Source organism: Aulonocara sp. 'chitande type north' Nkhata Bay, linkage group LG18 (assembly GCF_057382095.1).
Source record: "Aulonocara sp. 'chitande type north' Nkhata Bay isolate Kocher_YH1m ecotype deep benthic linkage group LG18, A_spYH_male_GT1.1, whole genome shotgun sequence".
Taxonomy (NCBI): Eukaryota; Metazoa; Chordata; class Actinopteri; order Cichliformes; family Cichlidae; genus Aulonocara; species Aulonocara sp. 'chitande type north' Nkhata Bay.
The window spans coordinates 31,014,675-31,041,312 of record NC_141361.1 but is presented as its reverse complement, the minus strand read 5'-3'; the positions used below and the strand labels follow the sequence as shown (position 1 = coordinate 31,041,312).

Below are 26,638 nucleotides of genomic sequence, written 5' to 3'. Positions count from 1 at the left end.
GCTGACACACAAACACTGTCATTCGTCCTGAAAATGATGCCTTGTAATGAAGAAACTGTCTGCTCCTCAGTGCATGTTTGTAGCCTATATTATTTGACTAAATCATGAATGTGCACTTTTACACATCACAGACTGTAAATGATGCAAAAGGTAAATACGGTTGCTTTTCCTGGACCTGAGTAATGAAACCCTACCTAGCCAGAGTGGCAGGCCCTGCGGGCTGAACAGCAGGCTCTCCCCTTCTCTTTGGTAGGACGGAGACATGTAGTAGTCGCTACTAATAATCCTCTGCAGGTGGCTGTCCTGCCAGTGGAGGTCGCAGGCCTCGACAGCCCGACTGAACACAGTCCTCCGCGGCCTGGACAGAGAGTCTGATGCGACACACACAAAAAGCATGGTTACTGGTAGAAACGAGGCGCGTGCAGTCTATATTGTTTAAGTTGTAGAATCTTTCTGCTAATTCAGATCAGTTCTTGCTTGCAATTGCAGTAAGCTCAGAATTTAATGTGTGCACATTTGTGGTTTTGGTGCTGACCCTGGGCGAGGTTGCTCTGCGGCAGAGCGTTGGTAATGTTGGGAAGTTCGCTGCCATAGTTGCCGTCCTCCAGTGGGCAGATGTCCATGTCCCCCCACTTCTTCAGCTGCTTCAACCAACCACTCTTCTCCTCGCTTTTACAGTGAGGATTTAGCACCACACACACCCACAATGCACCTGTGAACAGTAAGGGGATCAGATGTCAGACTCTTAATAACAGAAGCTTTTAAGAGGGGGGTGTATCCCTAATATGGTCACGTCTTTGAAACTATACTGACCAAATACTCAAATATTTTGTTTACCAGGTGCAGCCAATCAGAAGAAAGTAGGCTTAAGGTGATCTGCACTAAGACCGAGTGTAAATTACTTGATAAGCTAAGCAAGAAAATGAACACTGCATTAATGATTCAAAACTATCTGGGTGGTTGCTGTCCTGAAAAACTTTACCAGCTTTTTAAAAACCCAGCAGTTCTTCTTCTGCAACAATTCTCAAAAAAAAAAAAAAGAAAAAGAAAAAAAAAATTAAGTAAATCTGTGCGTTTTAACTGGCAGGCTTTCACATATCAGAGAAAAATCAGGCAGCACACTCCGACTGTCTGTCTGTTATTCTTGTCTGCGTCTGTGTCACGATCTCCCCAGCTCACCCGGGAAGTGTTCTTATTGACCTCCTAAATACTGCGATTGATTGTGGAGAAGCTGAGCAGCCATATTGATCGGCAGCCTTTATCATTCACTCAGTGCAGGTGGAGAGAGAGGCCCGGGCATGAGGCGGAGCAGCTGACTGGATAACCTAATAGCTTACTGAGTAGATGGATGTTTACCTGACACAGTGACTAGAAATTTGTCAGAACAACAAAAGGAAGACTTCTTTAGGGCTGTGACTGCACCAACTACACAGCCGATCCCTTCTGATTTTTCCAAACTAAAACTGTCAGACATCGCACTCTCCCTGTGTGTGTGTAACTGTTCTTACCCAGCTCATCCCAAAGCTGCCTGCACTTGTCCGTCATGCCTGTGCCTTGTTGTCTCCATAGTGACAGTCGGGGGTCTGCCATGAATTGTTCCGTTATGAGCGTTAGCATTCGGGCACCGTTGGAGTCCCGCATTCGCAGCATCTCTCGCACCTGGAAAGAGCACAGGCTTGGTAACTGTGAGTAACACAATAGTCTGACTGAGCAGCATGTACCTCCTGCACCTTAGAATAATCACACAGGCTGAAGCAGAAGGTGGAGGCAAAGAAAAAGACAGAACACATCTCAAGTTCACATACTTGGCAATAGAGAAAAAGTTTGGACATTTTGTGCACATTTGCATTCTTACTGGAAAGTTGGGTATGAAAACCACTTACTACTTTCAGTTTAGAACATTAAACATAACATTGTTTTTACATTGTGTCGGGGTGGCTGTGGAGGCGGTAGAGCAGGTCACCTACTAATCAGAAGGTTGGTGGTTCAATCCCCGTCTGCTCCAGTCTGCATGCCAAATATCCTTGGGCAAGATACTAACCCCAAGTTGCTCTCTGATGCATCCATCGGAGTGTGAATGTGTGCGAATGTCGGATAGAAAGCACTTGCATATTAGAAGCACAGAAAAAAGTGCTTGTGTGAATAGGTGTGTATGTGTGAATGAGGCAAGTTGCATAAAGTGCTTTGAGTGCTCATTAGAGTAGAAAAGCACTATATAAGAATCAGTCCATTTACCATTTCAGATGACATCATATGCCCCCCCTCGAATTTGAAATTCGAACTAATACAAAAGACAGAACATGGCTTTTGGCGATTCATGATGCATGTATTCTACAAAACATTCTGAATACCAATTAAAACCAAATAAAAGAAACAGTTTGGCCCTGAAATTGAGAACTTGGCCTTATCAGAATGTGTTAAGTGGGCTTGTTTCAGTCAGGAAAGAGAAAGCATAGAAAACATCTGCACCGACTCATATTTAACCACAACTGGAAAGCTGTTCAGGCCTAATTGAGAAAATTAAGATACTGTCAAGCAGATATTAAAAGGTTATTCTCAGGAGTTGCAGGCACATAGATTTACTTGAATAGAACATTTTTACATACTTACAAACCACTAGAAACTAAATGCCAGATATCAGATTTCAGAGTGATGATGAAAATTAGTTCATGTCTTTGTTACTTTTAGGCTGGATTGTAATTCATTACTATCGTCAGGTTGTTTTACAAGCTCCCTGACAAGCCTTCACATGGTCCCAGTGAGATTGCTGACAGGGACTAGAAAGAGAGAACGTTTTTCTCCCGTATTGGCTTATCTTCATTGGTTCCCTGTTAAATCAAATTTATTCTTAGAGTGCAGGCTTAGTTATGGTTCTTAGGATATTTAAAAGTAAAATCGGAGGCAGAGCCTACACCTTCAGTGAATCCAGCCCTCAGTTTGGATTCTGGAGACAGACACGGTCTTAAATTTTAAGTTCAGGCTTAAAACTTTCCATTTGATCAAACTTAGTGATGCCTGAACCCTTCCTTAGCTATGCTGCAATAGGCTTCCCAGAGTGTTTCTTCTTCACTCTGTGTTTACACACACACACATTCATTCATTTGTTCTTATATCTCTGGTCTCTTCCACAGTGTGTCCTTTGTCCTGACTCCATCCCCCCACCCCCTAACTGGTCAAGGCAGATGGCTGCCCCTCCCTGAATGGAGTTTTTCCTTCCCACTGTTGCTAAATGCTTTCTCATAGGAGTTGTTGGGGTTTTCTCTGGTGACACATTTCAAAATTGAATTAACTGCCGCACACTTTTTATTTTTAACGATTGCCCACATTTAAGTAGGTGTGGATAAATTGCTGTCAAATTCTCTGCTATGTTCACCATCTTCTAGCCAGCTGTTATGGTAGCAGTGGGCAGATTTCCACTATGTTTGCAGAGAAACGTATTATTCATGTAGTTATTTTCCTGCTTAGATTTGCCAAAACAGAGGAAACAAATAAATGTTCAAACGATGCAGAGGAAGGGAGCAGTGACACCAACCTTAGCGAACATGGAGTTGAGCTGTTTCCCAGAACCATAGTAACCTCCCTGCGACAGAAACTGCTTGACTTGCTCCCTGACTTGATCTTCATCCAGATGCCAGCAGTTATCATCATCAATGCTGGCGCCTGCAGTTGGGTCCGGGGCACCTGAGAGCGCACAGACACACAACACACACAAATAAATGACAGGGCCAGTGAATCCTACAGTGGCTGCAATACATGCACACAGCAACAATACAAAAAGAGAGCACATGGATTCTAACAAAAGCCCTGAATTCATATGAAAACTTCATTCCTTCCTGTCCTCAATCCACACCCCGGGATGAAAAAGATAAACAGACAGTGACCATGGGAAAGGGAGTTTACTTAAAGACAGCCTCAGCTGCAACAACACCATTTTCTTAGGTCAGTACAAACACACTACATCTCAAATGTAATCCCTCAGTGCTGAAGGATAGTTGGAAATTTTTATCCTGAAATAAAGTTGAATTCTCTGAATCTTGGCACTGATCCTCTGCTCTCAAGCCTCTTTGTTTAACATTTAACTTGCAGCGCCCCTACACGACACCTAAGAAATGCTGCTTGTGTTTGCTTTTCCCCCCCGAGTGCATGATTAATCAAACTTTATTTTTCTTCTGTGTGTGTCTGACTGATACCACAGGGAAATGGAGATATGCACCAAATTGGGGGGGGGGGGGCTTTGATCTAGCAGGAAGTGAGCTGAGGAAAGCCCAGAGATGCATTTCCAACTGACTGGAAGAACACCGCGGCAAACAGCAACATTCCTCCATCAAAGCCAGACTCACGCCTGGGATCAACTGAACTTCAACCCCCATGATCCCCCTTGTCAAACACAGGAAGCACAGCGCGGGGCTTCCTGGACGAGGGAGCTGGAGTGTGTCAACATTTAGCGGGCAGGATGAAATAGAGAAGGAGATAAAGAGGTTTGTTTGGCGAAAGGATGTGTAGAGTTTGTCGTTTCCCCGACGCGGAGCTGTTCTGGCTCTCCTAGTTTTTAATCTCCCTCTACTTTCTCCGGCCCTTTCATGTTTCCTTCTCCTTTCCGTCTCCTCTCTTCCATTTCCCAGAGTGCCATCGCTTCTGTCTCCTCCTCTCAATGTCCCTTTCCTCTTCACACATCTCTCCCTACGCTTTCTCCTGCATCCATTTCATCATTCGAGTCCCTTTTTCTGGGCTTCCTTCAACCTACCCCTGCCAGTGGGAGGAGGTAGCGACTGGAGAGTGAGAACAGAGAAATCAAACGAGCCATTTGAAGCCTGCCTTGCTGCTTCGCCGGAGTAATCAGGGGCTCTGACGTATGACAGCCTGTAGGCTGGCGTGCAGCATGTTTCAAGTTGCGAGGCTTTTAAGTGTGGCCTGTTGCTGTGAAGATATCGCTGCAGAGGGATGGGCAGCACCTCCACAGAGCAAGAACTTTTTAAGAATTAAGGAAAGAGCTGTAACTTTCCGAATGACTGTCAGGAATTTACGGCAACCTTGAAAACCTGGCGTGGAATGTGGTTTGTGGTTTGTGCTCTCACCATGGACCTGGTTGATCTCAGAGTTGGAAGAGAGAATCTCATCGGCCAGTTTCTGAGCAGTGGGCAGCACCTCGGTGTGGTGGGCTGTGATCAGATACTGCACCAGCTTCTGTAGTTGATCTCTGTTCATCTGGAACAAAGTCTCTGAGATAGGCAGCCGTAGCTTCACCTGCAACAAACACAAGTGGGTGTCCAGTGTGTCAACTGCATGTTATTACTGTAAAGTTTTCTAAACGCAAAGTCCCAGGTGGAAACATAATTTGGTCTTTGAGCTCATGAGACATGATTTATGTACCTTAAAATACAGTTATCCAGTTGTACTATGAATGTTCAGGGCAGTTTTTAATAAACTCAATTTAATTTGGTCCGTAGAACATATTAAAAAAGATGGATGAAGTGTTCTGAAACCTCGGGATGAGTGTTTTAAAACCACATGTGACGAAAGAGGAGCAGGTCCGACTATGACACTTTGTTGGACTAAATGTTTTATTCAATATATAATCAAATTCAGTGATTGAAGCCATAAACTTACTAGGAAAGTGTTTAAAGAGATCATGTTTCTGAGGCGTTTGCACCCATTAAAAAAAGAATACAGGTTTAAGATATTTCGGCACTGGCTTCACTTTTCAGACCTGGAAACTCTGTCCATCTTTTGCTCCGTCTATGATCTGGACACAAAGGTACGTAGAGCCACGTTGTATTAACTGTGGTGGATGTCTTCTTGGATTTCTCAGTTATTGCCACAGTTATTTGCATAATGTCACAGTGATGGATGCTCGTGTTAAGCTTGGAAAAAGTTTCAATTAATGTGTACAAATAATCCCGGTGAATCAAAAGCTTATCAGAAAGTTTATTTTTCCAACTCTTGGCTCTGTATGATGTCAGAGAGAGAGTGGAATCCCTAATATGGTCATCACAGGCACATAAGCTCAGGCTGTGAGCAATGCAACTCTACACAGCTGCTGCTCAAACCTTGTGTTTTTGTAGGGGAGCCAATCGGAACAAAGCTAGCCTAAAAGTATAATCGATACATTTTGACTGGTGAATGATGCAAAGCTACCCAAGTAGAGTCCAAATTTAAGAGCACAGAGCTGAAAATGTGCATAGAGCCACTTTGATTCATGGCACTACAGCCTCTACTGTGTTTTGAGTGATGTAACCAGCACTGATAAACATAAGAGAAACCATCACTGATCGTAGCACTAACGGAATGTGTTGCATATTTTGGTTAAGGAATGTTAACCCAATGGAAAGGAAGCATCACAAAGCTGTGGTTATTACCTGTTCGGGCTTGCGAATCCGATATAGTGAGAGCGCCACGACATGCGCGCAGTAGAATATGTCTCGGTTCCCACAGCCACAGGTGACAGAGGTGATCTTGCACCGGTCGAAGCTGATGGCTACCTTGTGGGTGACCTCCGGCTCAGACGATGTGGCGGGTTCGGTCACTGTGCCGCTGAGGTGAAATCCTGCAGGGACACAAAGGAGGGACGATAGAGATGGGTGAGCTTTAAATGGTCTTACAAAAGTATGATAAAATGCAATCAGACATTTTTTTTTTGAGTAATTCAACTTCATTGCAACTTTTACACAGTTTAATTTGTTTAAGTTTTATGTTAAAACATAAAGATGTAGAAGGAAAAAAAAAGGCAGGAGAAACTGTGGTAACCTGAGCCTCTACAAACACACAGAGTGAAGACTGAGTACAAAACACACATCTTCATCAGGCTTCAACAGGACACTGAGCCATCTGATACTCAGGGTCTCTCTGTCCAAGGCTCAGTGCATCTGTGTGTGCGTGTGTAGTAGGAAGGTTGCTAGGGTGGGATCGTTTCCTGGCCCCACATACACACCCAGACCTACACCCACAGGATAGCAAGGCAGTTGGCAAAATAAATGTCCACTTTGCATGGTTAATCTTTAGCCCTGACACACCAGGCCGACCATTTAGTGCTGGCCTTTGTTGTCGGCTGTCTGCAGATGAGCATTTCCTGTACTTTTTAAAAGGCATTTCAGGACTCGATGTAACCATTTGGCCAATTTCACAAACAAGTTCCAAACCTGCACTTAATTGAGTAGCATGAGGCTAAAAACAACTGTACAAGCAATAAATGACATCACTGTAACCACTCATGAGATTTTATTGATTAACCCCATGTGACACCCAGAGTCTAGATATAAATGAAAGCAAGAGCAAGTCCAGGCTCCATCTTTGGTCCTCTTCTGTTTCATATTTCAATGCTTAAAAAAGTCTTTTAAATACAACATAGCTGTTGCAAACATATCCAAAGTCAGGAACTACAACCTGACTAATGTCAAGTGTTAGATTGAGATAAAGGTGGAGAAATTTGAGAGAAGAAAAGAGAATGGAGGAGGGGAAAGTATCTGTTCTGTCATGTCATTTCACTCTGACAGGTCAATTATTTATGAGGTAAAGAGTGTGTGCAGGTGTTTGTGTGTGTGCATGCACTTTGTCACAAACCATAGCCTACCGCTTCTTTTACACATAGAAGTTCAAAAGGCAGAGACAAAAAAACAAAACATAAAGGGGATGCCAAACAACCTAAGTGCAAAACAATAGTATGGCTATTTTAGTCATGGTGGTTTATGTGCAAGGTACATAACTAAAACTCTGACACACCAACAAACATCAGTGCAAACACAAGGAAACACACACACACTTAATTCTGGGGTGTGGGCCAGCATGGTGGAGTGGCCTAATAAGCTTGTTTTAAGCCATCCCCTGGCAAAAATCCCACAATAGGCTTTTCCAAACCAAATGCTGTGAGCACAAACACAAGGTAGCTCACAGACACACACACACGCAAACACAGCCAGAGCCAATCAACTGTAAACTGCTTTCACCAGACAAAGGAAGATAAGGAGCTACGAGAGAGCGAGTGAAGAGAGTGACGACGACACTGACAGCGCGTATCGTCTCGCCAACCAACTCACAAAACCGTCTGAACCAAAATGAAACTGGTCAACTCACCACATCCTCCAAATGTACAAGCTAACAGCCTTCTCTTTACGCCGAAATCTCAATCCACAGCCAAGCTGCTGACAAAGGACTACACATGTTAAATGCAGACACAAAGCCACAACACTTAATACTGCAATCCTCCAATGTTCAGAGGCCTTGAAACAAAAAAACGATGTAATCCTGTGCTGCCCTGCAGGTTCTATTTAAATGTACATTCCAGGTAGATTACCTCAGAGTATGAAAAGTGTATAAGTGTACCAGTTACACTCAAAACTGTCAGAAAGAAAAAAGGCTGATGTTTCTGTCCATCTTTACTTGTCCTAAGTGCGTTTGCCGTCTTAATAATTTTCTTGAGCGGCCTATTTCCTGGTGTCTACTGTTACTGGACTGTATTTTCTCCTTTCAAGACTTGATCAGACTCTATATAACACGACTGCTTAGTCATTCCTGTTATATTTATTTGAAACTGTGATAAATTCTCTGGACAAGTCCACATGGTGTGGGAAACAAAACAAAAGTGCAGGCATATGCACAGACCCCATACTCACTGATGACGGACCAGAGGACACAAACTACTAGTACTTACATCAGAGGTGTCTCTATGACAGATGGTCACGGTCATGTCGGAATAGGTTCAAACTTCATATTTTTGCCTTTGCCATCTTGCACTTTTATAAGCAGATGTGCCAAATGCGGGGTGGATCTGACTGAGAAACTGAAGGAAAAATTACAAGATGCCGAGCAGGCAGTTGACAGTCGCACTCCGCTCTATTTGACTTCAATAGGGCCTGTAAGTTACTAAATTAACAGCCTGCTGCACTCAATGAGACTTTGAAATGTCATTACTGACAGCCATTAGGAATAATGCAGGTTTGAAGCATTTCTGCATTGGCTTCACCTTTCAGACGCAGAACCTACATCCATCTTTGATATACAGTCCACGGTAGCAACACACTCGTGCCAAAGTAGCCCCCTGCGGTATGTGCAGTGCAGATCTACTTTCAATCTACATGTGGCCAAACCACTTGAACTACCCACATGCATATACCAACACACCCAGCAACCACCGAAGCCACGCTGATTAATCTGACACAGTGCCCTGGATGGCTACAAACTAGGGCTGCTCGATTATGGCAAAAATGATAATCACGATTATTTTCATTGAAATTGAGATCTCGATTATTTGACGATATTTATTTAACCCTTTAAGACCTACTATAGAACCAAGTCCGCCAGAGCTTATATTATTTTTTTACATGTTGTAGTGCCATTTATGGGAGCATTTCAAGTTGCTATACAACTGTTATAGCCCATATTTTAATAATATGTATGCATTAAGTCCATAGTAACTACATTAATTGCAAAAAAGTGCAATAAACTACAAAAAAAATTGAAAATCGTTTTTGTTTGTTTTTTTACATATATTTCTACTTGGAGAAATTTAAGAGGTTTATCCCTCAAAACTTTAAATACAAAAAAGTTGCAAAAAATAGTTTACAACAACAGGAAACTTATTTTGAGCGTCTTCATAGTTTTATTTTGGAGATACACCAATTTTTATATACTGCAGGAAAAACGAAAAAACAATCCTATGATGCAAATTTGCAAAGAAAACAGCATGTGCATCAAAATAAACTATTTCCAGCAGTGCAATTCGAGTTCTAAGCATCCCAGAAACTATTCAGAAAAGTCAAACATGACCAGTAAAGGCCTTTAAGGCCTACAAGTAAAAAAACTACATTTCCGCGAAAATGACGTCACTTCCGGTTTCGGCCAGGACATGGCGGACATGTGATAGTTCGCGCTGACGCCTGTTTCACTGTGGGAAGTGTTACGAACAGCTGATCGGATCAGCGAAGCATGTTTCTGGAATATTATGTTTTTGTTCCTGCAAGCGCTTTTTATGCAATTTTTGCAAAGCTTTATGTGGAAGGAAACCGTGACCGAAGACAAGCTGATGGCATAAGATGTAAGTACAACTCCTCCGGTTTCATATGCAAAACAAATTATTGCGCTAGCTTACCCGGTCCAGGTTCTACAGGGATTTAAAAATAGTTACACAAAACGGAGCGTGCTGCTCTGACGGCTTTAAAGGGTTAACAATGACTTTAAAAAATAATATAAAATAGTGTGCAACACCACTGAAGTTTTTTGGTTTTTTTTTACCTCTCTTTTCAACCAACAGCAGTCACTCTCCTCTCCAAATAACTTCTGCTTAGCTTTCCGAGCTTCCCTCGGGTCCTCTTAATCAGCGGTCTCCAACCTTTTTTGCGCCACGGACCGGTTTATGCCCGACAATATTTTCACGGACCGGCCTTTAAGGTGTCGCGGATAAACGAGGGAGGGGCTAATAATCGGCTCAGTCATTTTTAATGATCGTTGAAAGCCCAGATCGTAATCGTGATTAAAATTCGATTAATTGAGCAGCCCTACTACAAACCATTCAGCCCGCTTACTGCCTACTGACCAGTCTTAATATTGTCCACTGACCAACACAGTGACTGATCTAAAAACTCTACATGACTGACCAAACTGTCCGCCGAGCCAAACGGGCCATCTGACGATGATAGGAAGGACAAGTGACACACTGAGAACAGAGGGAAGAGCGAGGCTGATGCATCTGTCAGTGATAGACATGGAGAGTCCTCCAAACTGTTGAAATTTCTCCCTCCCGCTGAGTCCGTCTGTCCAACCAATCTTGGTGTCTTGCAGCGCAGTAATATTGTAAATGTCAGAAACGGCTTGCTATTCCTCCCCTCCGTCTCTATAATGGACATACCTGTAAAATCAATTTGCACTAATCATAGCTTAGTGTCAGGGAATCCAAATTTGATCTTCCAGCGCTGAAATCATTGCAGCGGAGCGCCAAAGACCAGGCAAAAATCAGGGGAGCGCATTTCTTAAAAGCATTGGGGGGACATTTAGAGAGCCATCTTCCCCTCTGAGCTGTCTAAACAATGCCTTGTCAGTCATCACTGACTATTGCACTTGTCTCTAAAAACTCTACTCTTAGCATTTCAGATGAGGAGAGAAGTTTTGATGGCATGTGAGATTTGGTCTTTCCAAATCCGGGAGTGCCGCTCACTCCCCCGCCTTATTCTTTCTACGTCTGTCAGGTTAAAGCCTATTGTTACTCAGCCCTCTGGGATGATTGTGATGGTGACACTGCTGCTCTTTTCACTTTCAATCAAGTCTGAAATGGCTGACAAACAGGTCACAGTCTGTCTATCTGCCTCTTTATCTTTTGACAGTTTCTCTCATCATTGTTAGGTTTAATTACCTGGCTAAGTTAGATACTTCTGGGGCAGTCGCACCTTGCTACGGCCATCGCAACAAAGTAGGTAAAACTCACGAGAGATTTTAACACTCTTGTGATTGGTGGATTGAATAAAGGAAAAGAATAAATCCCTAGCAGTCCTTCAGCAAATTAGAGCTCCTTAAGAAGTAATTGCTTCTAGTCAAGAGTCGAAAAATTAAACATGATAGTGTATAATAGCCAGGCAAATTTTAACTCAGTTTTTCTCAGTTTCCATGGCTCATGTTGATCTAAGCCTTTTATTTAAAGTATAAATGTGATCTGGGCAAAAAGACCACAGCAGTAAACTGGGAAATCATTTTCCAAACATGTCATCACCATGAGGTTTAAGTACCCCTAACCCTAAGCTATTAAAATATGTGATTCCTGATTTCTCCCAGTCTTGGCAACAGGATTGAAATGAAAACAGTGCGAGTGACTCAAACCTTACATTAACCTGATATTTTGGCTTACAATTTCATGAAAGCAAAAGCTACATGTTCTGAATTTCCATGTATTTCTTCTTCAGTTGGAAACACCAAAGCTACATCTCAGCTGTAAATACCTCAGAAATCTTTCGCCCTAACTACACGTCAGGTTGACGCAGCCTGCAGCTACTTTGTGGCTGGCCTGTTCAGCACTGTCCAGGGCATGTCGGGATACTTTTTTTCGATGCAGTTTTTCAGTACATCAGTGAGAGAATAACAATCATCATCTCAGCATAAGGAAAAATATTAAACAATATGGGGACTCATGTGTCAAGGAGATCGCTGAAATTATCGAAATGAATGATAATATATTTTTAGCCCTGAAAAAGTGACCACAGCGTAGAGCGGAGATCCTGGAGGGGAAAAGTCCCAGCTGGCTGGTACTGCATATAAAACACTGGGACAAAACCACACTTTAATTAACAGATAACACACCCGCTCGTGCATAAATGTGGGCAACGATGTCGGCCACTTCAGTAGGTTATGTCGTCAGCTCTACAAAGATTCCCTGCAGAAATCTAAATCAGGCTGCAGAGTTGGGGTCATCGCTGATGATGACGACTCAGACCTCGGAGGGTGAAGTATTGCTTGGTGTACCCATTTTTACCCCAGTTGCTTTCACATATAGAATCCTTTGTGTGTGACACTGAGGGTGTCTTCAGCAGATGGGCATGCAACGATACTTGGTACAAAGACGCTCCATCAGACCGTCTGCAAGAACACACAAACACACGTAAACACGGTGAACAAAGCAACCTTTTCAGAGCCTGTCTGCTTTTGTTCTTAATGCCACACTGAGCAGAAAGATGAAACGGTGCAAACTACTCAGTGATATTCACAGAAGATATTGCTAATCTCTCTCACACTCGCGTGCGCGCACACACACACTTCATGCATGCTAGTTGTGAGCCTGGATCAGCAAAACAGATGAATTTCTAACAAGGTGAATCAGGAGTGTGATGTGTGTAAACTGGGAATGTTGCCAACTACAACGATCTGGCTGAATCCTCAGGGGGAAGAAGAAGAGAAAAAAAAACACCTCTGTGGATGTATATATGTGTGCGTGCCTGTTCTAATGTAGGTAGGCGCACTTGCCCCAAAACCCCACAGACACACACTCTACTACTGACATCTTTCATGCTTGAAAAAAAAAAGAAGAAGAAAAAGGAAAAAAAAAGTGTGTCTTGTGTGGCATTTGTGGTTATTAACACTTTGATTGCGGGCTGTGCTCGTCTAGAAGGGAGAGATGAAATATGATGAACTTAATATGAACTTAATTTGGATTACACACAATTCCATCACCATGTACAGCATGTGTGTAAGACTTCAGAATTCATAGTGTTGGTTTGTTTATAGTGTGTATGCAGAGTTTTAAAATGATTGCTGCGTAAGAAAAATAAAGCGTGAAGAGACTGGAGGGACCTCCATTGTACATCTTTCCATTATACTTGGAGACACCCTGTAGCTATTTATATATTATATGTATATATTTTACACACACACGCACACACACACCACTGCGCCTTGCCTCCCTGTTATACACCATCTGTCACTTGATGACAACCCCACCCACAGAAACAAATCAGCCAATCAGGAGCCCAAGAGCTCCCTATGCTAGGCCATTAACCCTTAATCAGCTGGGTTTATGGAGCTGTGAGCCGAGCCAACGCATGCATGTACGCTCACACACAAGCACACTCTAGCCGTATTCAACCAAAAGCCTCGATTTAGATAGATGGGGGAAAAACCCCGCCCACCCCTCCCACCGCACTTTAAAGCTGTGGAGGAGACCATCCTTGATTCCATTCATCTTCTTTCCCCCAAAGCACTGTGCCGACACTACAAACACTTTAACAAATTTGGGGGGGTGGGGTGCAGTAATCCTGTGTGGGCGTCAAAATGAAGGCGCAGCATTTGGCAGAGTGATATTGATGGGTGGCTAATTAAAGGGACCCCCCCCCCCAAAAAAAACAAACAAAAAAACAACAACCCTTAGATGCCCTCGACTCCATATACTAACCACCACCACCATATCAAACAGCATGTCTCTGTGTGACTTGGTGAACAGACTCGTCTCGGACAGGAACAAGCAACGGTGGTCCTCGTACAGGAGCCTGCAGAAGGTGGAGAAATGTTTGTCATTCACGCTTACTCCGAGCTGTCGGAGGCTGCTGCAGAGCAAAAACACAGACTACCACTGGCAACAGCGATGCAAAAGAGCAGAGCTTCCACAGGAAGCGGTACTTACAGAAAAAAAATAAAAACATTTACAGGAAAACTGGAAAGTAAATGTTCAAAGGCTCAGATATGGACGGCACCCTGCCACATTTGACCACCATTTATCACTAAAGCGCTTTTAACATAACTGCCTTGCGACAACATGCCATTTCATACAAGCATGAAGAAGCATGGATTAAAAGTTAGATAAAACATCCAGTAGTGTCAGAATTTAAAAACAGATCATTTTTAGAGCTTGAGCTTGCATTTCTAGTCTGTTCTTGTACCGATTACTGCTGATGAGCATCAGCTTGGTTTAGTTAAGTAACCATCTTAACTATTGTTTTTTTTTTTCCTTTTTTCTCTGCCACCCACAAACTCCTCGTCTCTTCATGCCAACTGTCCTGTGCTGTCATTTCTCACTCTGCTTTCCAGTCACGGCTGCTATTTGCAACTTTTATCAGGAAACTGCATGTCAGCAGAAGTATGCTCTGGAGAAGAAGAAAAAAAATGCATGTTGGTGCCACCTTTCACCCCCTGTGCCATCTTACTTCCCCTTTTTCTAAAGTAGCCAGGATTCGTCCTCCTCCACCAGACAACACATCCCTCTCAGCCTGTGGCCCTCCCCATTTCCCATCTGTTCTGACAGCTCCAAGGTTAACACAGCTCCCCCCTCCTGCTCGTGCGCGCGCGCACGCACACACACACACACACACACACACACACACACACACGAAGATCTTTTCAACCTGCCATCTATCTTTGCACAACACACACACACACACACACACACACACACACACACACACACACACACACACACACATACACAGTGAGTACACGATCTTCCCCTCTGCCTATCAAACCATCCATCCATCATTCACGCATGCATCCTTCCATCCCTCCCTCTTGCAGTGTTTGCTGATGTGATAACAGCTGATTGATTCATTTGTGATTTCCCAGCAGCTCTGTCCCAAACGCACACACGCACACACAGACACAAGCGTGCACACGCACAAACACGCACGAACCGCCGGGACTCATTTGTCATGATTACATTGAATTGATTCCCTGATTTGCTCCATTCTGTTGCAACTTGTGGGGGGAAGAGAGAAAGAGGAAGAAAGAGAAAGAAGTGGGAGAGAAAGGTTTAATCAAGTCCTTTTCAGCTGATGTGTCACTGTGAAAACAAACAAACAAAAAAAAAACAGAAAAAAAAACTGCAGATCTGACAGAACAGATGAGGGTGGAAATCAGCTGACGAGTCCTCAACCCGACTGAGCATAGGGCAACAAAGACAGACGGAGGAAAAAAAATTGAGGAAGAGAAGAAATTCAGGGGGAGGAGAGGTAGCACTTGGATTGCTCCGAAGGGACGAGCATGTTCTGCAAAATACTTGCCGAAAAGAGATAAGGACAGACAAAGACCGGTCACAACCATCAGAATGAGCAAGAACACATAAGGCAGAGCTTGCGCGTGCTATTTTAGAGCCATCTTGACTGAGATAAAAGCTTGTGTGGATGGATGGCTGACATCCTTTGCTTGACGTGCGTGAAATTCAATCAAGGACTCGATTTGTCTACTTTGAAAGCAAGCTGAAGCGGTCCATTTCAAGACTCTAACACATTCCGCTTTTTAATGGAGAGTCATTTGGTTGATTCATAGCATTGTGAGCGACACTAGAATGAAGGTTACTTGGCGAGGAGAAATGCTATAAATGGTGCTTTCAGCTTTTCAGGAGGATACAGGACCAGAAACCTGAGAGCAGAAATGCACACATGTACACACACGCACACACAACCATTGTGGGGAAGACAAAGCTGAAGCTGTGTGGAGGTGAAGCAGAGTTAAAGGGCTTTAGTACAATGTCATACACTGCAGCATTCCCAGTTCACTCAAGGCTACATTAACGATAAGGAGGGCACATTTTTTTTGTTGTGGCCTGTTGTTTGCACTGTTTCAGCATAGAGGCATTACTGTGCCGTGACCTTGTCTTACAAAGGGCAGAGCAAAAGCAATTTATCACGCTGCAAACACTTAGAGAGTCAAGTCACTTGCTTGCATGTGGTGAAGCCTACAAATCTGGGTTAGAAGAAGCAACAGATCCTTCAAGTCCTGTAAGTTGGGAGGTGGGGCCTGCACCTCCCAACTCAGGATCGGACTCGTTTGTTCAGCATATCCCACAGATGCCTGATTGGATTGAGACTTGGGGAATTCGGAGGTCAAGTCAGCACCTCAAACTCATTGTTGTGCTTCTCAAACCATTGTTGAACCATTTCTGCTTTGTGGCAGGCGCATTACCCTGCTGAAAGAGGCCACAGCCATCAGGGAGTACCATTTCCATGAAAGGGTGTACATGGTCTGGAACAATGCTTAGGTAGCTGGTATATCTGTTCCTTCTTTGGACCACTTTTGATAGACACTGACCACTGCAGACCGGGAGCACCCCGCAAGTGCAGCGGTTTTGGAGATGCTCTGACCAAGTCGTCTTACCCTTACAATATGTCTTCTTGTCAAACTCGCTCAAATCCTTACACTTATCGTGCATTTTCCTGCTTCTAACATCAACTTTGATAACAAAATGTTCATTTGCTCCCTAATACATCCCACCCACTAACAGGTACCATAATGACGTGGTCTTAATACTATGACTGATCAATGTGCATGCACCGAGAAGAGCTACAGACTCCGTAGAGGGACTAACCTGCAACACGAGGCATCGGCGTTGTAAGGATGCAAAGCAAATTTTCCCCTTACACAAGGGTCCCACAGCACACTGGGCGTCATCTCATGTCAGACTTGCGTTGATTCCCACAGAAACTAAAGCACCCAAGTGTCACATCAGCCACTCAGAACTGAATATGTAAATGAGCTGCTCAGTGCAATCTAAAGTGGAGACGTGCCTAAAGGGTACAAAAAAAAATCTGTCAAACAGCCTCCTTCGTATCTGTTCTGCTAGTAGCCACTTCCTGTGAAACCCATTGTACAGAAATTCAATTAATTCCACTTGCTTCTAACACACACACACACACACACACACACACACACACACACACACACACACACACACACACACACACACACACACACACACACACACACACACACACACACACACTCCCCCACCATTTGACCTTAGAACTGAAGAAGCTTCTCGGATGAGAGGTGAAACGTCTTCAAGCAACTTAAAGAAGTCCAGGAAGTCTTTGCAAGCTCCTTTGACTACAATGACCTGGATGACTGAGAACCACAGACATAACTACAACGGTCTGCTCCCTTTTCTACTTGCTTTTCAAAACAAAGCCATGCACAATGGGACACACACACACACACACACACACACACACACACACACACACACACACACACACGTTAACTGTTACTGCACTGGATTCACCCTTTAGTTACCATTGACGTATACACATTCTGTATATACTCGTGTACACATGTAGCACAGGTATGTTGGACTTATGATTTGGATTACATATACGGGCTACAGGCGTATGGTCAACCTTTGCCTGTAGCAAAATTTGTGAATACTCGTGTCATACTTTTAAGTAAATTCATAAAAATGTGTGCATCTACGTAAGCTACGCACGTAGTATTAATGCACACGCGTGCACATTTAAACAAGCACGGGTTTCCTGCTCGTGTTTACGTATGCAGAGGCCGTTCTATGCGTCTCTCCCTCTGTTGCCCTTTTGTCTCTTCTTTCTCAGTCTCCCTGCGCACTTTGCCCTTTTCCTAAACCTGCTGTGGCCTTAGCCACGGTTTTTGTTTATTATGGCGGCATGCAAAGCAAAGGAACAACCATCTGCCATATGCATGCAGCGGCTGTCTTAGGAACAACAAGGGCTGGCATCACAATGCCTCTTTAGCTTGTGTGTGTGTGTGTGTGTGTGTGTGTGTGTGTGTGTGTGTGTGTATTTGTTCTTCATGCACAGTCTGCAGGGCAAGATAAGTATGCATTTAAGAGGCTTATATTTCATTTCAGGAACTGAAGGAGACAAAATGGCTCCATTCTGAGTTGGCGAACACAACACAAGGAACGGTGGGGTGGCAAAAGAAAAAAAAACAGAAAGGGAAAGAAAAAGCTTGCTGTGATGCCGTTTGTGTATGCACACACAGAAGGAACAGAGGCACAAAGCCGAGCATTTGTAGCTAGCGCACAAACACAATTGAGCACAAAGCGGAACATTTCAAATACAAATCCAGCTTTATTAATCTGTGCGTTTTGTTTACTGTACGGTTAAAAAGCCAAAAGTGTGACGGGAGCTGCCAGATCGGCGTGTGAAGGCTGAGCAAAAGTAACTTTTAGAAGTGGTGAGTGTTGACCCAGGCTTGTCAAACACATGTCACGCTCTCATGGTGCTTCTGAAGCAAAGTGTGCTGGATACACAAGTGCACAAAATTAGCAAAAAAAACCCCCAAAAGCAAAAACTAAACACACACAGTATGAATACTTAAATACGTTTTTGATGCTTTGCATAGTACAGTACAGCACGTCAACAATTCAGGGCAAACGCTGCTGTGTTTCAGCTTTAATTCTGACAAAAACGGTGCAAAATTGCTCCGACTTTGAAGCCAGTCGTGTCAGATAATTTTAGATGTTAAGATTCAAAAAATCTGAATTTGGATCTGAGCAAGCCAAGGGGAAACTAGAAAAATTTGCATTTCCTGCGAAAATGCAGTGTGGATGCTTTAAAGCTGAAGCTGTATGCAAAAAGTAGCTGAAAAAGCTGAAAAGTTGCAGAAATTGTAAAAACTTTGCAGAAGCAAAGGAACTTTGCTAAAATGGAATAACTTAGCAGAACTGCAATATCTTAGAGGAAACATAATACTTGGCAGAAATACAATAGCATAGCAGAACTTAGCAGAAATATTGTAACTTACCAGAAACATAACTTCTCAAAAATACAAGAATTTAGGAGAAATAGTATAAGATAACAGAAAGAATATATTTAGACAAAAATACTTAAGCATTACAGAAACACTATGATTTAGAAAAATAGTACAACATAGCAGAAATACTGTGATTTACCAGAGACACTGTGATGAACTATGAATATTGTAATTTTAAATTAAGACTATGTTTTAGCACAAATATTATAATTTGGCAGAAATACTATGATACAGCACAAATACTCTGGTTTAGCACAAATATTATAACATAGCAGAAATACAATTATATAGCAGAAATGTTATATTTAGAAAGAAAAATATAATATAGTAGAAATAGTATGATTGAGCAGAAATACTACAATATAGCATAATAACAATGATTTAGCAGAAATACTATGATTGAGCAGAAGTACTAAGATGTAGTAAAAGTACTTTGATTTAACAGAAATACAATTATGGAGGAGTAATACTTTAAAATGGGAGAAATATTGATACACACACACACATACACAGAGCCTAAAGGGAAGAGTATTTGTGCCATGGAGTGTTAAGAATGTGAGGTCCATATTAGAAAAGCTGGTAAAATCATAAAAGTTTGCAGAATTGTAATAAATGATGAATATGAATTACTGGTCTGTGACAGTGTATTAATTTGTAGGGAAAAAAACATGTTGACCAAGGTGGAATCGAACCCACGATCTTTGGCTTGCAGACCCGTGTCATTACCAACTGCGCCACTGGGAAAGAGAGGAGCCGTTTTGAAAAACAGGGTGATGAGCAGTCAGAATTAGATCCCGGTGAGAGGCGAAAAACGCCGTTTTTTGGAGTTACAAAACGTTGTGTAACTCAAAAACTAGGTGGACTAGAGGCATAATTCTTGTACTGGGTGAATCAGCGGACTTTGGTGTACTTTAACTGCGATTTTCATTGCTCTTTGTACAACCGTCGCTGAGATATGACGAGAGAGGAAACGGAAGACCTCAGACATGATTGGCTGGCTGGGAAGCCGTGCAGGCCCTGATATGTGATATGTGTCTGAGTCCGCACAGAGGATTGGCTGCCTGGCAGAAATATATAGAAATAGTATGATTAAGCATAAATACTACATTTAGCAGAAATACTATATTAAGCACAAATCCTATAAAAAGCAGAAATAGTATATTAAGCACAAATCCTATAAAAAGCAGAAATACTATATTAAGCACAAATCCTATTAAAAGCAGAAATAGTATATTAAGCACAAATCTTATAAAATAGCAGAAATAGTATGATTTAGCACAATAGTAATAAGTTAAACAGAAAAATTGGAAAAGCAAAATGGACAGCTGAAGAAATGCTGAACATGCTGAGGGTCCCTCAAATATACTTGTTAAATGAAAAAAATCAGCAAAAAAATATATAACAGCCACACAATCAGAAATATGTACACATAAGGAAACACACATGCACAGAGAGACACACACACAAGATCCAATTCAGTCAACCAGTCTAAATATATTGAATTTGAATCTTAGAATGAGATCATCCCATTAAAAGGCCTTCTCTCTCTCTCTCTCTCTCTGTCACACACACACACACACACACACACACACACACACACACACACACACACACACACACACACACACACACACACACACAGGGAGAGAGAAGTAAGTTTCTAGCTCAGTCAGCCTGGGAGCTGCTGAATTTGAATCCACCAATCAGAGAGCCTGTGCACTTTTTCCCGCCAAAACAGGTGCATCTATTTACACACGCAGCACAGAGAGACACAGGATTATCCGGTTGTTCAGTCTGACGTCACTAGCCATGTCTGGGTCTAAACTCCGCTGCAGGTCCATATATCAAACGATCACTATGGCATTACTGTGAGTTGAAAAACTGTCTAAAGTCTTTCATCTTTAATAAAATGATCAGCGTTCTGCTCTACCAGGTGTAACAATTGAGTTTAACATCCAGGCATCCATGAAAACAGAATTTATGACATTTAACGGAGTTAGAAGTTAGCAGGGAGTTAGCTCGCTAGCTTCTATCTAAATACAATATAGCATGTCCTGACTGCGGGGTTTTGGAAACAAATTAAAACGTACAGCTCTGTTATCACTTCCAACATAAATGAAGACAGAAAGCTAAACAGCAGTGACGTTTGTAGGGTTACTGAAGTTTGGCTAGCTGGTATATAATGATGTGCTACGTGACCGCTAGCGACACAGCTATGTTAGCATAATATAAACAAGCTAACTTTTTTTCCACTTGATAAAAGTTACCGTGAGTGTTCTCGGTGGTCAGGAACAAATGTAATTGCATGGCAGGATGCTGTAAACGGACCAAACTTCAGCCAGGAGAACAACTGAGATAATCCATCCACAATACGAGGTTAGTCATTCATATACTGCTGCATGGGCTGGGCTGTAGTTACATCCTAAGGTTTTAAAAACTGAGCTTAAATAAATGATTAGCGGTAATAAAAGCCGAGGGAGGTCAACAGTGATCGCTGACTGTTTTAGGAGCTTTTTGAGATCAAATAGAAGAAAATACATAACATTAAACATGTTAACAATACAAATGCCATATTAAACGCAGACTACTTTAGACCCGGAAGTAGGATTCGTCGCGTCATCACTGAACAACCGGATTGCAGTCTATTTCTCATAATGACGACTCCCCTCAAACAAATGACCATAATTTCCTAACCGTAGGGGCTAGAGCGGTCATTCTTACACCGTTTTGTTCAGAAGAGATGGGGGAATCTTCAAGTGTTGACAATTTATCATTAAAATATGAATTTTTAGAGATATATGACATGGATGACTTGTTGACTTAGAAGCCACGAATTCCCCAATATGCAAATTTGAATGCCTCAGACCACATATATGATTGGCTGGCTGGGAAGCCGTGCAGGCCCTGATTTGTGGATTTGAATTCCTCAGCCCTCAGATATGATTGGCTGGCTTAGAAGCCATGAAGGCCCCAATATGCAAATTTGAATGCCTCAGGACACATATATGATTGGCTGGGAAGCCATGCAGGCCCTGATTTGAAAATTTGAATGTCTCAGTCCTCACAGAGGATTGGCTGCCTGGGGACCTGGCAGAAATATATAGAAATACTATGATTAAGCATAAATACTACATTTAGTAGAAATACTATGTTTTAGCACAAATACTATAAAAAGCAGAAATACTATAATTTAGCAGAAATACTATATTAAGCACAAATCCTATAAAAAGCAGAAATAGTATGATTAAGCATAAACACTACATTTAGTAGAAATACTATGTTTGAGCAAAAATCCTATAAAAAGCAGAAATACTATATTAGGCACAAATCCTATAAAAAGCAGAAATAGTATGATTAAGCATAAATACTACATTTAGTAGAAATACTATGTTTTAGCACAAATAGTATAAAAAGCATAAATACTGTAATTTAGCAGAAATACTATATTAGGCACAAATTCTATGAAAAGCAGAAATAGTATGATTAAGCATAAATACTACATTTAGTAGAAATACTATGTTTTAGCACAAATCCTATAAAAAGCAGAAATACTGTACTATGATTTAGTAGAAAAACTATAAATAATCAGAAATACTATATTTGGCAGAAATACTATATTTTGCACAAATCTTATAAAATAGCAGAAATAGTATGATTTAGCACAATAGTAATAAGTTAAACAGAAAAATTGGAAAAGCAAAATGGACAGCTGAAAAAATGCTGAACATGCTGAGGGTCCCTCAAATATACTTGTTAAATGAAAAAATCAGCAAAAAAATGCACAGGGAGAGAGAAGTAAGTTTCTAGGTCAGCCTGGGAGCTGCTGAATTTGAATCCACCAATCAGAGAGCCTGTGTACTTTTTCCCGCCAAAACAGGTGCATCTATTTACACACGCAGCACAGAGAGGCACAGGATTATTGCAGCCTATTTCTCATAATGACGACTCCCCTCAAACAAATGACCATAATTTCCTAACCGTAGGGGCTAGAGCGGTCATTCTTACACCGTTTTGTTCAGAAGAGATGGGGGAATCTTCCAGTGTTGACAATTTATCATTAAAATGTGAATTATTAAAGATATTTGACTTCTAATGCACCATAACTGAGTAGAGCGAAGCAAAAACTGGCTTGACTTGCCCTCAAACAACGCTTTGTAACTCGAAATCTATTTGGAGTATCGATATCATTCTTTCACCGTAAGAGACAGCAGGCTTTGGTGAACAGTCATGGAAATTTTCAGGTCTCTGTGGAAATCCAACAAAAAGTTATGACGAGAGAAAAAAGTGGTTCATTTCCAGGGTTTGAAATTTGAAGAAATCTGAGCGACGGACGAATTTCCTACCCTCAAACAAGTCCAACTCATTTCAGAACGGTAATACGTGAGAAAGAAATTCTTGAATTGTGAGCGTCACGAGTGTCTGAAGATATACCGGGACAAGCCTCATGTCTTAACTTTGCTTCGTTAAGGAGATATGACGATTCGAATATGCCTCTCATTACAGAAATGCAGCGGTGATTTTGAACAAACTCTCCATTGACTTTATATGGAGAGTTTTCCGACATTGTGTTGGTCTGAGGAGATTTGCGAAAGTTCTATGAATACCACAACAATGATAGTGACATTTTCGGAAACCCAGCAAAAATACCTATGTTTTGATGTATAATTTGTGGAAGTTGAGTGAAGATTGAGCAAGTAGCAAGAAGTTGTTCGGACATGAAGAGAAGACTGCAAAACCTTCAGTGGCACACTGGAAGCCAAGTGCATAGCAACCATAACAACGCATGTATTTTGTGAAAAATCACAATTTTGCAACTGAAAACTTTAAGAGGCATAAAGGTAAAACGGTAAAAGATTTGAAAAAGCTGAATCGTACCTGAATAGCCCAATAATTTGAGAACATTTTAAAGTTTGAATGGTTGTTCTACGTGAAAATATGAGGAAGTAGTTAAGTTTCAGAAACAAGCAAATTTTAGCAAAATTGCAGAAGTTTCCCATTCATTTCAATGGGACAAATTAAGCTTAATATTTTAAAAAGTATAATAGTGAAAAATACCAAAAGACATAGCAGGAATTAGCAGAAATAGTAGAATATTTTAAAATTTGAACGGTGAAAATCGGCTGAAAATTGTGGAAGTAGTTAAGTGCCAAAAAGTGTACAGAAGTCCCAAGAGGAACTCAATAGTGTGGATGCTTAAAGCATCCACACAATAAAAGTGAGTGCTGCTGGTTTACTGGTTAATTCGGTTGCCCATTTACCATAGTAACAAGCTAGTCCTGCTGAGGCTCCTATCCTAACAAAAGAAATTCAGACATGGACTTGGTTCAATCCCTGCTGGCGCTGTAGGTTTTCGCAAATCGGAAAATAAATAGTCTCTGTAGTTATGTTCGGCTTCAACTTCTGCGAGAAGATTTTCTTCGGTTGTGTTGGAAAAAACGAACAATTTTGTCTCACACAAAAGGTCATGACATTTGTGGTTTTGTTGGACTGTCTCCACATCTGAGTTTAGAAACCTTTCCAACCCCCCTGATTAGCCTCCACCCCTGTGGAGCTGATCACTGCTCGCCATGCACAGCCATGCATGAAACATGAATAATGAAATATAATAATTAAAAAACAAAAAAAAGAAAAGAAAAACAGCTTGCAAGCCAGTATACAAGCTGACGACTCACACACATCCTTCTTCTCTTCATCTCTCTCTCACTCACTCACTCACACACACACACACACACACACACACACACACACACACACACACACACACACACACACACACACACACACACACACACACAGGTGGGGGGGACTTCTGGTTGACTTCATCAAGCTCTCATCAAGCCAAGCCACCATATGGGGATGGGGCCCAAAACAGAGGGGAATTTGATTGTGTGTGTGTGTGTGTGTGTGTGTGTGTTGCAGAGACCCCCCCAGCCACCCACCCCTGCACTCATCCCCAAATACAACACAAAGGAAGCATGCATCACCAAATCAGGTTTGTCTTGCATGAATTATGACGCTACTGCTGCCCCATTAAGACTCCCCCTAGCGCGGACACAAACACACAGACACCCTGAAGGTGTGTTGAGCTACAACAGCTGAAACAAGACAAACAAGGAGGTCCAGACACACTGATTGCTACCTCCTCCTCCCCTTTCCATATTTCCATTTCCACAAAAACATACACATGCACTTCTCCTAATTCCACTGTTATGTCTCCATTTCTACTCCTTTAAGTTTTAGTCTCATGTCCCTCCCTGTTTTCTCTCTCCTTGTATCCAGCAAGCCAGCATGGCACCCCGAACATCCTGAGAATCCCAGCTCCCCTTATCTGTCTTCTCCTGCCCACACCCACCACCATGTACCCGGGGCCTGCTTGCTGACGTAGGCAGACATTCACATACATTGAATCTTAATCTGGGCGTGACCTGCTTTTTCTTGGCTTCCCTCCCCTACTGGCTGCCCCCAAAGAGTCAGCCTTTCACAGGCAAGCGCACACCCCTTCTCCCCAAGCACCGTCTACCTCGACAACCCCCTCTAAAAAAAAGGTCCACATTGCAGGCCTCGAGGCTGGGGCCTCGCCTGCCATTGTTAGCCCACAATGGGTGAGAGGCGGCTGGCAGGCAGGCAACAGCCAGGAGGCCTTGTGGAGGAAGCTGGGGGAGAGTGTGAGGCAAGCAGTTACTAAAAGGGAGGAGGATGGCGAAAGATGGGCTTCTTGCTTTGCAATTTAAACCAATTTTCTCAGATGAACGAGAGATGAAAAGAAAATTAAAAGTGGAAACTAAGTACCATAAACATCATATCAGAAAAACAATATCTAACAGAAGAGGGGGAGCAGCTTAACCACCTCAAAAAGGATGTGTGAATGATGCAAGCTCTGTTCACAAAGCCACTATAGCATCATACTGGACACAGGCTGTCTACTCTATTGAATCCGCCATCTAAAGCTGGGATCAAGCTTAACAAAGTGAGCTTTATCCTCCAGTGGAGGTTCATTTATTTATTTCAAATAGGAGCATCTGTCAGTGCAGCCGGGCTGCGTCTCTGAGGTTTACAGTGTTCACACCGACAGCAGCACTGTTTAAGAAAATTAAAAAAATAAAAATACTGTCTGCTATTTCAGCAACACAGCAACCTTTGCTGAAGTTTCATGTGGCAGGGCCGAGATCAACCAAACTTTCAAGAGCCGCAAAACTTTATAGACCATTTATAGTTATAAAGTACTTCTTATTATGTTGGTGGTATTATGTCCGTGGGTTTGTACAATTATTTTGAACTTCTAGACATGGTGGATTATACATTAAAAGATCGCTGTGAAACAGTTAATGCAGTACTTTTATTAAACTGCTCATATAAAAGCTGAAAGTCTGAGCCAAAAATGACAAAAACTGTCCAAATAGTTATGGAGCTACATACTGTTACAGTGGTGAAACCAAGGTTTGAAATAATGAGCTTTGCTCAAGTACAAGACATTTTCAAGCTTCAGACTGCTTTAAACATTCTGCTTCATGCAGCTGTTTTTTCCTTCTGCTCTGTGCTATGCATTCAGTTCAGTTATATTTATACAGAGGCAAGTCATAACAACAGTCACCTGAAGGTGCTTTGTATTAAAGACACAACAAACATACAGACAACCCCCAATGAGCAAGTGCTTTGGTGACAGTAGGAAGGAAAAACG

The 26,638-nt window shown here is 42.1% G+C and overlaps 1 protein-coding gene across 1 annotated transcript in view; it reads right to left on the bottom strand.

Annotated features, from left to right (window-relative positions):
• Nucleotides 1-26,638, bottom strand: part of zswim5 (zinc finger, SWIM-type containing 5) — a 73,406-nt gene that overhangs the window by 13,602 nt on the left and 33,166 nt on the right. Inside the window, exons 2-7 of the mRNA XM_086271474.1 lie at nt 6,357-6,544; nt 5,076-5,244; nt 3,533-3,681; nt 1,509-1,659; nt 536-712; nt 195-371 (exon numbers count right to left, since the gene is read on the bottom strand). Of these exons, the coding sequence (XP_086127600.1) occupies nt 195-371; nt 536-712; nt 1,509-1,659; nt 3,533-3,681; nt 5,076-5,244; nt 6,357-6,544 (1,011 nt within the window). The remainder of the gene's footprint in view (nt 1-194; nt 372-535; nt 713-1,508; nt 1,660-3,532; nt 3,682-5,075; nt 5,245-6,356; nt 6,545-26,638) is intronic.